Here is a 15,503-nt window from a genome sequence, read left to right on the forward strand (position 1 = left end):
ACTAAAGTTTCCACGAGCCTGTGCATAATCCTGCAGAAAGCTTTTAACATCTTTGTTAAACCACAAATCTAAATTTCACTTGACGAAAATTATAGCATGCCTTCTGGTTTTTTAGCGTATTCAAGTCGTGAATATTAATACAACTACCGAAAAGAAATAGCCTTAATTATGAAAGAAACTGTGACCTAATTTTCTCTATTTATTTCTTCTCAAGAAGTTTTCAAATACTCTTTGTGCCATTTGAACCCTTTTGGAAATCCTAAAGATATTTTTCTCCATTCAGATATTGAAATGTGTAGCCAGCAGCTTTGTGCCACCAAGTCTTTAAAAATTTGTTCAAACAGACATATGTGCACAACTAAAATAGAAGCAAAACAAAGTCTCAATAATCACAGGGATTTACCCTCTTTGTTAAAATGTTGGATGGCAGCTACACAAAATACCATAGTATTTTATTATAGAGATGTAAAATCATTCCATACAGTCTTCCAAATATCCAACTTGTATTTCAGACACAGATACCATGAGGGAAAAAGTCTCCAGCTGTCTAGAACTCCAAATTCTCTCATTTGTACTGTCATTTAACAAGACAAAATTTAAGACCAGACTTTAACTGTTTCCAAATGTTTTTGTGTATGTTTTTGCTGAAGCCTTTAACCATTATCTAGCACCAGAATTCTGAAACAACAAATACACCCACTGTGTTCCTTTAATTTTGCGTTCAGACATTTTTTCAGTCGAATGCTTGGTATCATACATTAATCATGGTAATATATGATAAATACTTAATGCCTTTGAGAGAAAAAGGATCTTGGGCAAATTGCAAGTACAAATGATTTTAAGCATTGATACACAGAAAACTCTTAATCCTGTGGGGAAATGACTGTAGATACTGCAGAAGCAAAAATAGGCTCGGATTATAACTTTAACTGTAAATCTCTGAAGGAACTGTTCATCCTTTGAAACAATCTCACAAAAGCTAAATACAAGCTTTACCGGGGAAAAAATTCTCCATGCACAGTAGAAACCTGAACCTCAGTACATGTGGGAAACGCAGAATACTGTGCTGAAACAAACCAGAAGGGGCTTAGAAGTCTTCTCGCTAATCCTGGTACGTGTTAGGCTTTTTCTCTGGAAAAGACATAACACAATGCAAAAAGTAACTCAGCTTAAGCATTACCTTCTTCGAGTCCTACAAATGAACACAACCTCCCATGGGACTTGTGAGGGGCCTAGGAGCGTATGTGACCGATGAAACGCTCCAAGTCGGCAACTCGGACAAGACTCAAAGCACTTTGCAAGCCCCGGCGAGCTGATGCCTCCGTTTGACCCCTGACTTTAGCCTTCCCTCTCAGAAAGAAAATGGTTTATTTTGGCGTGGGCTGCAGTTAAGGGTAACAGTACTTTACAAAAAACTTTTGGGTTACAAAAAACATTTGTTTTGAAGGAGAATTTGGCAACAAAAATGAAAAATTAAGAATTTCAGTCCTTGTTCTAGGTTGCTTTATTTTTCCATTTAAAGATAATTGTGCACTACAGTTAATAGAGACCTATGAAATAACTTACTACTAAGGCATTTTACCTTTTAAAGTGATTAAGCCTGTATGTAATGGTGCAATTTACAACAAAGAAAAATACCACCTGGAGTGATATATCAATAATTTATTGTTTTGCATATGAAGGTAAGATCAGATTTCAGGTAAGACATCAACCGAGGGCCGGATGGCAAATTCAAGTATAGAGCTTGGTACATTTTTTATATTAAAAAATACTACCATTTGTTTGACTATGGCAAACAGCTAAAACACAATAAAAACATCTGGACTTGACTGTCAAAACATACAGTTCTCTAAAAACCCACACAGCGCAACTTGAATATGTGGAATATTGGAAACATGTTTAGTCGTCTTCGTTCCCAAATTCTTAGGAGTCAAAGCAACAACATTCCCTCCCCCCCGCCCTTGGTATCCCAGAACAATTCAGCACATGGGCTCAGCTCCTGTTCTGTTGAAACTTTTGGGCTAAGACATTTTTTCTGACCCACTGTCATCTCTGCCTGCCTCATGCAGACCAGAGGCTTAAATTTTTTTTGAAGCTAACACTGCAAGAATGTTGATTATCAAGAGCAGTCTAGGAATTTAATTAAAAGTATTTCTCACTCCTGAAGGACTCCGTGCACATTTTACTCTGTTGGTTAGATTTATGCTTTTGTGATTCCCTTTCTTTTGCAGGTGTTACAATTCAGGAATTAGCTCCTGGCTTGGAGATGGGGCAGGCAGCCATCCGTCTCGGGAGCTGCTGCCAGGGCTGCGCCGGGGATCAGAGGGTCAGAGTCTCTGTAAATGCAGCAAAGCACCGCGCCGCTTGCGGCCGCCCAGCACCACAAACCTGTTGTAGAAGGTCCTCCCAGACCACACCGACCCGGGAATGGGAATTAAATTAATTTCAAAACGACAAGAAAAACAGCCCGTGGGACAGCCCAGAACTGTTTCTAACAGGGAGTTTGCAGATTATTCTAGCATCTATTTCTTGAAGAGAAAAGCAGGTCCCATACATGAGCGCTACTGTGCACCAATGTTCGGAGACGGCCCAGGTTAGAAGCAATGTTAATAGTGTTTCAGTAAGGACTAAGCCCCTCTTGCTGGAAACGGCCGGATCCTGAGAGACGCCGAGTGCCCTCTCAGTTTGGGTTGGTTGCAAGAGATGGTGAGGGCACTCGGCGTCACCCAGGCGAAGGCGAACAGACCCACTGAATTCCAGATCCCTTAAAAAACAGTTTGATTTTCAGTAATTAAAAAAAAAAAATAGAAAACGTTTTCTCAACTCACGTAATCTCCAGTCAATTAATTTAATCAGCAGATTTCTATTTATGTTACAAAAAAAGTTAAGTCCACCAGGAAAGCGGTGAAATTTGGCGAAAGTTGCGTTACAGCTATTCAGGCAGAGCATGTATCCGTACTGGGATTCAGTACATCTGTAACTCCTGCATAAACATTTCCAGGCTCCTAGGGATTTTGCTGTTGTTGCTTGCATTTCATTTATTTTATACGACTCTAAGCCAAATGCAATGACCCACACATTAAATATGCATTTAGAATAAAACTGCAAAATCTGATGGCTTTATCCGCATATGAACTGAAATAAAATATTTACATGGAATGTTGAGCTCCATTTACAGAGACAGTGTTTCAAATTACAGACCTAGTAATCTCTTTAGTAAATGATCACATTGACAAGAAATTTAAAAACTTAACATCCCTTTTCAACCCTTTCATAAATATATAAAGTTTCACTAAATTCTTTTTTTCTTTAAACAAGACAGCTATATTCTCTTTACAGATTAACATGAAATAACGGTTTCCTGTTTCAATGCCACAGATGTGATGACCTAAAGTCAGAAAGTTCCTATACACATTCTGTACTTACAAGACATACTCACAATACAACACACAGGTGTTACTTGGTCTTTACAGCTGTACTCATTTCCTGCATATCAGTAGTAAATAAAGAAAAATACCAAATTATCTATATTAAAAATACATCGTCTAATATACATTTGCTTATACTGCCACATCAAATTTTAAAATGAGGTTTCCAACAGTGTCTGACCAGTGACAAGGAGATTTTTTACAGTGAAGTCTACAGCATTAATTTATTTTTGAGTGGAGACAAATATCTGTTACACTACTAAAAAGTATCACTACAAACTAAACAATAAAAAGAATTCATCTCTTGCAACTGCTTCCCAGATCTCCAAGGTTTCCTCGCTAATTGTTCTGATGGGAAAACTGTTCTAAAGGAGGCCAACAATGTTTGAAATCAATTTAAAAGGAAAAAAAAAATAACTTTACCTTGTTGTTATTCGTATCACTTTGCCACTGATTTTACAGAAGATTAATCCCAAAGACTTTGAAGTTATATACATAGTAACTCACATTTTTCCCTATTTAAATAAATATTCCCTTGAGTTTTCCTTGTGGTGCCACAAAGCATGCATGAAAATATTTTCAATCCATGCATGCTCACAGCAGAGTATTTCACAGGTAGCCACTGAATACACCTTTCTTTCCGTGACTGTGTAAGTGCAAAGGAATATTAAAATCACTCGTACATGTTAGACAAGGTTCACATCTGGAAAAGTAGAAACACTTATCTTGAGACGTAATTAAAACTAAGATGCCTTCCTCATAAAAATGTTGGTCACTTTTGCCTGTCTCAGTTCTCTCAAGCACTTAAGGGGTAATAACTTCCAAGTGCTGATGTGCTCTTTATGGGAGCAGTTACGCTTAAAATCATCAAAGTGCTGATCTCTGGTATTAATTAGTATCTTCTGCAAACTCTCCGGTTAAAAAAAGCTTACCTTGGAAATACACAGCTGATGATAAAGAGGCGTTTGGCAGTTTTGTTACACTAGTATTAGATCACTTTATGGAGCATAGTATGACATCGCTTTAATCTGACTGTTCTGCCCCAAAATTGTGGGCAGGAGGATTGAAGACACAGGAAAACAAGACCAGTTCCAAGTGCATGAAGAGCGTGCCTGCTACTCAGGTTGAGTTAGAAAGCCCTCTTACCAAGAAAGCGGCCAGCCAGTAATGCCTAACCATGTCCCATATTTAGATGCTGAGACAACAGCAAATGTTTTCTGTTTTTAAAACATTATTATGAATGCAGCCAGCTGATGGGAACCCAGAAGGTCTCTGTCTCCAACCTGTCAAAAGTTGTTTTGAGCTCACTGTAAGCTGTAGCGAGGTCATCGTTGACTATCACCTTATCAAAAAGGTGGCCATACTGGCTCTCCATCACGTGGGCAGATTTAATCATTTCTTGAAAATCTTCTTCCTAGTAAGATCAGTGGAAGGCATAGTCAGTCCATAGCAATATCACATAAACTCATTCTGCAGTAAACGCAAAGCTACTTGCTTATTTCTCATCAGGAGATGGAAACTGTACTTTCAATAAAAAAAAAATTAGAGATTACCATTACAAGTGATCTGAGAGAGCGTTCTCACAAGCAGACTTTGCTCAACAGGCAATTCTTTCATCTCTCCCCTTGCAGTGACACAATTAGTCACTGCATGGTAATTACAGACATTTTCTGTTAGCAGTACCAGTGGAAAACGTTTCTAGCTGTTTACTTTGATGATACATCTAAAGCTTCATTACTTAAGTCTCAGCTTGCTATTAGCATGCGATATATTACAGTGCAGCCTTTATTCTGTGAAGAGCTTGGTAGGAGCTGTCTCCCTGTGCCGGCTTTAACCTGGCTCAGTGGATTCCTCTTCATGTTTGGGGAGGGAACAAATCTTGGGAATTTAATTGTTAACATAACTTGGAGAGATTAAACCTGTCCTAACTAAGCAATGTCCTGAAGGTTGCTCTTAAGAATGAACTCCTCTTCCATTGTATATACCATAGAACATATTCTTATAGAGCATTATTTCCAAACTATTGCAAATGCATCTTCTACACAGACACAGTTGGTGACTATATCCGTGGCTCTGGTTGAAACAAAATCTAAAAAATCCTAAATAACGCCTGAATGAGGGAAAATGATACACACCGTAAATGTAGGTAAAAAGTCTAACGATGATCAGCTTTGCTTTAGGTTCAGTTAAAATATGATTTCATTATATTTCAAAGAAGTAAATAGGTTACTGTTGGGTAATCTGACTAATACTTTTTTTCCGGCTACTGACAAAAAGCAGCATTTGTTACTTGCTTAGATTTTTCTCCTTTCTTACAGTGTTCATTTCCCTGTAACATTTAACAAAAATGTTTCTTTTATACAGAAGTACAGGGTTTTTATTAAAGTAGCGTTTAGTTTTTTAATTGATGCTTTATATTTGAGCTTTCCTCTAAACTTCGACCCAATAATACATTTGATAAAAAAAGGAAATTCTTATACTTAAATAGAAACACCTAAGCCCAAATGCAATTTTTTCCAAGGAAATCCACAGCATTATTTCTCATAAAAAGACACCTGCATTGTGGGGGTTCTTCAATGACATAAAATCAGAGGACCATGGAAATGTAAATGCCCATGAGTGCGTCAAACAATGAGAACACCACAGTACATTTGTGATGTGAGAGAGGTTGGCAAACAACAAGATACTATGTGTAAGCCTTGACAAGTACTGGCAGTGAGATCCAGTGGTAACCTTTATTTTCAAGGTAAACCACTACAACAAAACCCTTCACAAGTTCTCACATTTTATCATGTCTAAATATACTCACTGTAAAGGGTTTTGCAGTTCCCTTATCATCTTTACTTGAAATAATCTTGGCATTTTTTCTGGTCTCTCTCAAACGGTCAAGTGATGGAGGCTTTATAAATATAACAAATGGTTTAAACTCGTATGTCCGTAAGTGTTTCACTGTCTGGGAAGAGGAAAGGTTTTAATTAATTGGCTTATTTCTTACAATAGAATTTACCAGAATAAAAGAAACTCTCCACCAACCGAAATAAACCCATAAAGCACTTTGAGAAGGCTATTTTTCATTTACTGCCATCCCACCCTGGTGATCGGCATTGATTCATGTAAGGAGAATTTTCATGCAAAGGGTAAGAAGACTCCCCCACTTCCACAGGGGCTGCTGGTGAACCCCATCAGTCCGGCAAAGGCTGATCTGTGCCCCTGCAGGGCCACGGGCAGCGGCAGGATGGAGGAGAGGAAAAGCTTAACACATTTTAGCAGGAATAATACTTTCTGTTCCTATGAAAAGTAGTAGGAAAAGGTATCTGTGACACTCGGTCACACAGGTCGATGATTTGTTCTCTCCAGTACTGCGTGTCCGCTAAGCAGGAAGGGGCTGGCCAGCAGCATTCCGTCCTCTTCATGCTGCCAGGGCCCATAGGAAAATGCCATGTTGGAGAGTGGGATCCCTGAACAGTTCACAAGCCTGGGTCCATGGGGGACTTCAGTGCTTCAGTGGACAACAGGGCCGTGCTGGATGTGGAACGGTCTCGCAGAGCAACCTGGCAGTATCAGCCCCAGCAGCCCCTGCCCAGCTCCCCTCCTTCCCTGGGAAGGTCTGGCTCCCCCGGATGCCCCTCTGCCAGTGCAGCCCCTGCCCCGCTCCTGTGGCACAGCCCCACATCCGAAACTGCCCCGGGAACTGTTCACAAGCTGCTGGGGTTCAGAAGTCACAGGCTGGCCACCCTTAGAGAAGAAATACTTTGGCTGGATTTAAACAAACTAGTCCAGCTCCTGGAAGCACTGTGGTTATTAGTAGCATAAAAATTCCCAGTGGAGCTGTTCAGTGGGGTTGAAAGACAAGGTCAACGCAAGAACAAATGGTTTAGAGAGGAATGTTCTTAAACATTATCCAGCCAACATCGCATTTAGTGCGTTCCTTGCCTCATGTCCACCCTGCATGGAAACTCTTTGCACAAATGGTCCGGCTAAACGCGTGAGAGAGTCGCTGGACTGGGCGGTAGCTCAAAGCCATTCTGGAGTTGTTTCAGAGAGAACCTCTAACCCAAACCAGAAGAAAAATGAATGAAAATATAGGAGCATTTTTTAATCAAATCTTTGGTATTATGCTGCAGGCTTTCCATTCAGTTAATGACTGAACTGAATACTTGCCAATATGTATTGAATCTTCCTTCCTCTCCTCCTTTCAGAGAGTCTTGCTGTGATAAAGGTACCCAGCAAGCCCACCCAACAGTCATTCAGCATGGAATAAGATACACCTTTTTAGAAACAATTTTTTTTCCTGGAATCCCAGGAATCCCCCAATGTGGGGAACTACAAGCATCCAAAAGGCATGCTTACTTACATGAGGCTGCACATCCAACAAACAAACTTTGTTTTTAGCTAGAACGGATCGAACAGAATCTAAACTGGTACCATAGTAGTTGTTCTTGTACTCGCCATACTCGATAAACCTGTGGAAGAAGGTGAAAACAGCTGGAGTAATTTCCACTGTCTCCAGAAAAAAAGCTTATCAGTTTGGTTTATAAGATCTAATTCAGGAGCAAAAATATTTTACTTTACATGAGAGTTTTACCATGTTTTAGAAAGGAAATGCTGTCAAGTACTTCAGCATGTCAATTTTAAGAAATCTTCTACTTTACCACTTTAAAATCAGTAACACCTGCTTGTATTACAGTTAAAGAGAAAAAAGTACTGTAGTCCAACAGCCCACTAATGTTTTCCATCACCTCTTTTTCTGAACTAATGCAATGCAATAAAACAGTGGATAAGCTAAACAATAGAAACTACTGAAATTTCATTGCACACTACAGAATATCCAAATTCTCTGTCTCAGAAGAGGAGGAGGAGCGATGATGGTGCTAATGGAACCAAGGTGGCTGGTTATGTGCTATAAAAGTACAAGCGCTATTTGCCAAAAAAGCAAAGCACAGTTTGAAGTTTCAATAAAACCCACAGCTTTGTGTCTAATACACTTTTGCCCTCTGAAACACTGGGGCAGATTTTCAAGCTACGATATTTTACAGGCTGCTGGAGAGCACGATGCTACCATTGTCTTCATTTTAGTTTGATTTCTGGCAGGTCTACAGGCAGGGGCTTCACTGTAGATCTCTAAATTCAAAAGCAGAGGAAGTGCCTGGCCTTAAAGAGAGCAGAACTACGCAAACATTGACTCAGGCACGTTTGCAGCACTCCCAGGGCCACCCCACCTCGAGCTGCAATGCTTTATTGCTATGGCAGACAATGCCCTATTAAAGGAGTGTTCCCCCATCCTGAACACCTACAATTTCGGTGTCTTCTTGATGAGCTGAAGTACTGAAACTACTTGAAAGTTTAGAAACATTTGTGTTTGCACGTACTGCTTTTTTGCTCTGTGCTTTTGCCAGCTGCTTTGAAGGGCTTACATATCAAAATGTAACTTTAACACATCTTCAAATCACTGCAACTTATATCCACTCTGACTTATTATCTAAAATTGCAACCAGCCCCGTTTTATAATAAAGCCTTTGTTCTAACTGCAGTTCTAGTTAAAATCTCTTCAACGTACTTGTTATTCTGTACGTCTGTCTCAAACAAGTGCTTGGAAATGAAAATGTATTCGACACCGTCACTTTCTTGGCTTCTCCTTGGTCGGGTAGTGTCTGCAGTTTCAGTAAATGAAAAAAAAAAAAAAAGGAAGAGATGCAAAAACAATATAATGCAAACCAGTTCAGGAAACACTGAAAAGCACACGACCCTTGTGCAATACTAAGCACAGCGGTTCCCTCGCTCCTGATGGACGTAAGGCTGCTCTGGGTCTGGTAGGCAGCACTCAAGCACATGACAGGACTGAGTTTAAAAGCATGCAGGAAAGGCAGGAAAAAACTTACTGGACAAGTATCAGATTATCATTTTTATTAACTAGTGGAAAAATCCAATAAAATGAGGACAGCTGAACAATAACAGGAGCAGCAGTCCCTAACACTTACCCCAGCCTGGCCACTTGTTAAACTTATTAGCATACAGGACCATAAAGGGAAACAAAGCTCACCAACCTGATTTATAAAACGTTACGTTCATTAGCAACACTTGTAGCTATGGTATGTGAAGCATGACAATAAAAAAATGGGGTGTGAATTTTATGTTCTAGTGCTTTTCTTATTCTGGTGATCAAAACTGAGTTCCTTCTTTCAGTAGCCTTGTCAGATTTGCACTTCTTACTTTCAAGAACTATGTATAAAAGTTTTGCTTACAAATGAAACATATTTGTGATGTTGCCACTTAGGAATAACAAACCCCTTCGAAAGTCCCGTTTAATACAAGCTGTGTGTTACAGCATCGTGCATTCTCTGTTGCATCGGAACGTACACAACCTGCGTGCAGAAACGCAGCCCTGGATGCCATTCGAGATTGCGCTCTTCTTAGGTTGACACGAAGAGAAACGTTTCAAGACAAGAACCCCAGTTATCCCTCCAAGTCCTGACTTACTGAATTTCAGGGAGAGGGATTTCTTTACGTGTTTGCTTTAAATTATAACCACAAATTTGGAAGAGAAAAGAGAGAAGGCAGCTTGATGAATACTGGCAATTTTTAGAGAAATATTTTTGGGCAAATGATTGCATATGCTTCAATGTGGTAAATATTTGGGAACATCTGGCTTTTTTTTGTTGTTGTTTTCAATACCCAGCTGAAGCAAATATGTGCAAATGAAATAACTTGCCAAACCCAAGTGTACTCATTTTTCTACCTAGCACAACTAATTCATATATATGCCTTATAGAGTACCTGTACTTGCAAAAACTTGTGACATTATCTCCCGCATTGAGAATGTTGGACCCATATTTTTTTCGTGATCCCAACAGGAGGCACAGGTACACGTAAAAAGCAAACCAAGGAATGAAAATCTAACTAAAACTGTCAAGTCCACATTAAAGAAAACCCAGTAAAGTACTGTAGAAGTTAATATAGAGCAATGTTATTCAATGTTACGCAAATTATATTACTTGGTCAGATGGGGGAAAGAGGAAAAAAAACCCCGAATCAACTTCTCTACAGGTAATCAATGGGATTTAATTAATTTATTCACAGGATTAAACTGCTTATCATCAGTCTTAATTTCTCAGCCTGCCTAATACGTAAAGGCCATTTTGCTGCAAGCAAGCATTGGTAACAGAGTACATATCACTGCTTTACAGCCAAATCCAGGGTGTTCTTCAGCCGAGTTTCATTTACTAAACCTCACTGACATCAATCATGTTAAACTTCTACTGAAAGTCTACTGCAATGCCTCTGAGCCAAAATGTCCTATCAGTTTAATCAATGCTATTTAAAATACAACTGCAGCAGCACTTTTAAAAATTACTTTTCTAATTTGGATGCCAAGCATGCATTTAGAGACCCAAATTTGAAAGTGCCTTAAGGTAATGCAAGTATAGCATTAGGAGAATAGAAGTGTATTTTTACTTACGTGGCACCGTTACCCCGTAATGCTGGGTGTCGCTGATCAGCAATTTCCGCTTAAGTTCATTCAGTCCAACCCCCACGGGGCCTGAAAGAAAAAAAATAGTGCTGTTTCCCAACAACCAGTTCTCTCTAGTCTTCAGGTATAAGTACTCTCCGAGGTAAGGCTACATAGCATATAGCTATGATATATATTGGCTTTTAATCAAAATCATTTGGAAACGCCCATCGTTCTAGCCTCTCCTAGAATATACAGCGCTGACAAATTTCAGGGGATGTAGCTGGCAGTTACTCTGCTCTGACTTTACTACTGAGGAAATATCAGTGAAAAAGCTGACAGGAAAGCTAACTTTGTTTTCTACAGCAGCGACCCACAATACGCACCTATCTCCATCCTCAGCCCTAATACAGAGCCCTGCACCCTAACCCACAGCTTTCCAGCACAGCAACTGGTTTGGCTGTTCATTTTGCCAGAACATCCCCAATTCACAGACTGGAGGGCCCTGGCCAGCATGCACAAAGACCCCCAAAGCCTCTGCATTCCATGGCCATCGTGGCTGTTTCCTCACTCCCTCTGGCTGCCGCATCCCTTGTCCGCACCTGACTCCCCGAGGAGCAGTGCTCCCACCTTCTCCCCACAGCCACTGCAGGCAGGAGTAATGCCCAGCTTCTGGCTGGCTGTAGCTGTCACCGTCCAGCTTTTGGCTGGGCCAGGGTGGCATCTCACAGGGAGAGGAAGGGCGGGCAGCACTCCCCAGGTCACGACCCGTTTGGGGCATGCGGGTTTCTTTCTTTGTTGTTGATTTTCTTTTAAACTATGCTCGTCTCCTGCCTGCTGTCTGAATGGGTCCAAAGCAAATGTTTCCTTCTTCACGCGGCTGCCAAAGAGAGACCACTCTTGGAAAAAGGATGGCAGGAAGAAACAGCCTGCACGGAATTTTTTTGACGCATCTCTTCTGCCTCCATTTGAGTACTGCTCTCCTAGAAGCTACTGAGCAGACGCTCCTCTTGTTTTTCAGGTTGTCCTTAACTCTCATCCGTTTGCAAGGGCAAGGGCACTCTGACCTGTGAGGTCTCAAAGGCTCCGTGTGGAAGTGCTGCCGGTCCCCAGAGCCCTTCGTGTGGGGCTCAGCCTGCCCAGGCCCCTCGGTGGTGCGGCCATGGTGTCAGGCACCCATGGAGGGAGCTCAGCTCCGCGTGCTCCTGCCTTTCTGACAGCACAGTGGCTTCACTCCTGCAGAGCCCGGTCAGCAGCAGAACACAGAGGAGAGCGAGTCATTGGAACCGTATCCCAAATAATACAGGGATAATACATGTGGCTTTAAGAAAAATTCCTGCTCTTCTAGTAAAAGTGATATATTTATGCATGGAGTGCTTTTTAACAGAAATTTCAGACATCAGAAATGCAAAACATAATAAACATTTTAATGAAATGGTGATATGGTAATTAATTAACTAGTGAGAGCCTGGTATCAAAAAGCAATGACTGATGCTTCAGCACCTTCAGGTGCCTATTTGTAAAAATGACTATCTGCCCTGTCTGACGTTCGAAACACGTAATGATGAAAAGCAAATGCTTGCTACTTTGCTACTATCCCCAGACTACAGTCGGTCTGTAAAATCTTAGGGTTTCTACATTTATAAATTTTATATGTTTACAGAAGTTGAGCACACCACTACATTTCAAGTTCAATCTCTGACCTGCCTGTAAATTAGTCTATCAGTACGTATAAATGTTTATTTAATATGGTGCACAGCAGCCTCTACTGGTGCATGTCTGCAGGGGAAAGCAATGTGTCATGTAGATAATGGCACTACTTTTGTTATTATTTAAAAAAAAAAAATCCTCTTTTAATAGCATAGCTATTTAAGGCACATACAAATTTTTATAGGAAAAGTAACTAAAATTCTCAATACAGCCTAGCAAAGTAGAATGAAACAAGTGGAATTCAAGTTAAAAAAAATCACTGTATTCCTTTCAAGCAAAAGATTTTCCCCATCAAATCTAAACAAATATTATTTCCCCTGTCTACACGCTGTCAAATCAACAATATGCTTTTAGCTCTATTTATATATATAAAGAATCCAGGCTTCACTTCCTGCAACAGATGCTTTGGAAACTTAGATCAAATCTGTTTCCAGACCACAACCTCACTTTTACTCTGTCTCCCCTTCCAGATTACCATTTAAAAACCACTGGAAGGTGCAGATTCTTCTTTTTCAGTGCTGTCTTCGCAGAGTTCTCATAACTGCAGCATATGGATGCGAAAGGCTGATTCCGGCTGAGCAATGCCACCCATTACGCTGATCTTTACACTCTATCTCCCAAGTGTAATGGACACTTCTATTCTGAATATTCTTTTCATTTTAATGCAACAGAGCAAGATGCCAGTTTCTAATAATTATGAATGTGAACATGATTTGAACTCCAGAAGAGAATAAAGCATCAGGATTGAAAAGGACAATCCAGATTCTTAGAGTAAAATGCCAGGCATGTGGGATCCATGACTGTAGCATAGTTTCGGTTTACTATAAATCACCCCGAGTAGCAGTATTTAGTTATGGCAACAGGTTTGGAGATATTTTGTTTCTTTTTTAAAGGAACATTTATGTTGCTCGCTATCGCATGTTGGGTCACGTAAGCTAAGTAGTGGTTGAATCCTGCATAAATGGGCTGTGGTGCCTACCTTGCTTTATTGAGGGACATTGGCAGAATTAAACCACCAACCATTACAACTTGCATTACATTTTATACCATTCAGACATGTCTGAAGAAAACTGAAAAAATTGTTTGATGTGAGGGTTAATCCAACCAGCCATTCTTCACCTATAGATACACACTGACCTCCTAGAAATCTATTTGAAGGAAAAAAAAAAATAAAAAAAAAAAGAAAGTGGTCTTTCAGAAAAGATTTTGGGAGTTGGGTGACAACATCCCTGCTGGGATCATAAAGACCCTGTAGAAAACATGCCTTGACAGAGGTTCTGTGGCTCGGTTATTCCTTCTCTGGTACGACTGATCACCATAATGCATTGACTCCACACGCATGTCCAACGGTAGCTCAATGAGGTAAGGGGTAGGAAAGCAGAACCTCATTTTGTCATGTTATAGTAAATTACAACTAGCAGTGGGAGTGTACTTCTAGGCTTGCTGTTCACCAAAGCAGGATCGGTGATTTTATACTGCTGTTCTCATGGGCAAAGCTAGCCAGTATGTTGTATCCTATGTATTCATTCCTGAGCCATGCTGACCTACCCATGCCTTCGATCGGGAGGGTTTAATGAGGACAGCAATGCTAGGTCTCTTTTGTTGTTGTCCAGATGGTTTACTTGAAGCAGTATGGCTATGGTAGACCATTTTCCTGCACTACTGTTGTAGATCTATTAAGTCTCTACAAGCCACTACTGAACACGTGTTAAAGGTAAGTCAAGAGATGTAGAAAGCTAGGAGCCACTTCCATTTCATCCTCCCTTGCTCTGAGATGGACCTGGCCTCCATGTAGCTCCTTCATGATAAAAGCAGAGGTGATGGATTTTAAAAAAATGTAAGCAATATAGAGAACTTTTCCAGTCCCAGATTCCTTTTCTTTGCAGTGGTGACCAGAAGGACATGGTTTAGTGGTGGAATGGCAGTGTTAGGTTAACGGTTGGATTTGATGATCTTAAAGGTCTTTTCCAATCTAAACAATTCTATGATTCTGTGACATCACTGTAGGGAGTACTGGCAGCCCAGTTCAGAGACAGAGAGCCTCTTCTGATTGTATCACACACTGGTAAGAACTGCTCCTTTCTGGTCACACACCTCTGGTCCTTGCTTCCCCCACTGCCCACGCAGGACAGCTGCATCATCGTGGGTGACCACAGCATCTGAAAGGCTTTGCACGCCTCTGGTGGCAACACTGCGTGCACGGAGCTGCGTGCATTTTGGGGCAGACACTCATGGTTTGTCACTGCAGACCTTGCCTTATCCTAGCACTGCCCCTTCAGAAAGCTCTGACTTAGCTGATACTACGCCAGGTGAAGTCATAGTGTGCGGCACATCCATTCTGACTCTTAGAAAATAAAATTTGTGCTAGTCTGGCCCTCACAGTTACTGAAGCAGAAGCATTTGTGAGCAAGATTTTTTCCTCATTAATGTAAATTAAAATTCTAGTGTCTAAATAATATGTTCCACATAAAATATCCTGCCTCTGCCTGACAGGGCTGTGAGGTATCACACTAAGGGCGCAGGCGGTATTTCTGAAGGAAGACTTCAAGGATTTGTTGGCAGCCTGGGAACAGGACATTACCAGAAGACGACTGGTGACACGATACTGGATAATTTTGGTTTTAGCAGATTCATCACATTCATAACAACTAAAAGCACAGCAGAAGCACCTGTATCATTACTGCTTCAGATGATCTGTTATTTTAGCCCCGAGGATATGCAGGACTTTATTCATGAACCTACATTTGCAGACAAAGTAAAATCTTGACAAACTAACACATCCAGCTGAACCTGAGACTAGTACCTACCAGGCACTAAATATTCCTGTGTATGCAATCTGCATTCTGTAAATTAGACTAGACCAAATTAAAATGAAGCCAAAAGAAATTTCCACTTCAAAGTTGTCAAACTCCCCCCCC

At 40.6% G+C, this 15,503-nt stretch overlaps 1 protein-coding gene across 2 annotated transcripts in view; it reads right to left on the reverse strand.

The window, feature by feature from the left end:
- Positions 1-3,596: 3,596 nt before the first annotated feature.
- MPP7 (membrane palmitoylated protein 7) overlaps positions 3,597-15,503 on the reverse strand; it is a 149,699-nt gene continuing 137,792 nt past the window's right edge. For both annotated transcript variants that reach the window (XM_035902423.1, XM_009647003.2), the window contains 5 exons: positions 10,885-10,965; positions 8,986-9,079; positions 7,783-7,891; positions 6,238-6,381; positions 3,597-4,842 (listed from right to left, as the gene is read on the reverse strand). In XM_035902423.1, coding sequence (XP_035758316.1) covers positions 4,663-4,842; positions 6,238-6,381; positions 7,783-7,891; positions 8,986-9,079; positions 10,885-10,965 — 608 coding nt within the window. In that variant the 3' untranslated portion in view covers positions 3,597-4,662. The remainder of the gene's footprint in view (positions 4,843-6,237; positions 6,382-7,782; positions 7,892-8,985; positions 9,080-10,884; positions 10,966-15,503) is intronic.

This window comes from Egretta garzetta, unplaced genomic scaffold (genome assembly GCF_000687185.1).
Source record: "Egretta garzetta isolate BGI_Z169 unplaced genomic scaffold, ASM68718v1 scaffold369, whole genome shotgun sequence".
NCBI classification, from domain to species: Eukaryota; Metazoa; Chordata; class Aves; order Pelecaniformes; family Ardeidae; genus Egretta; species Egretta garzetta.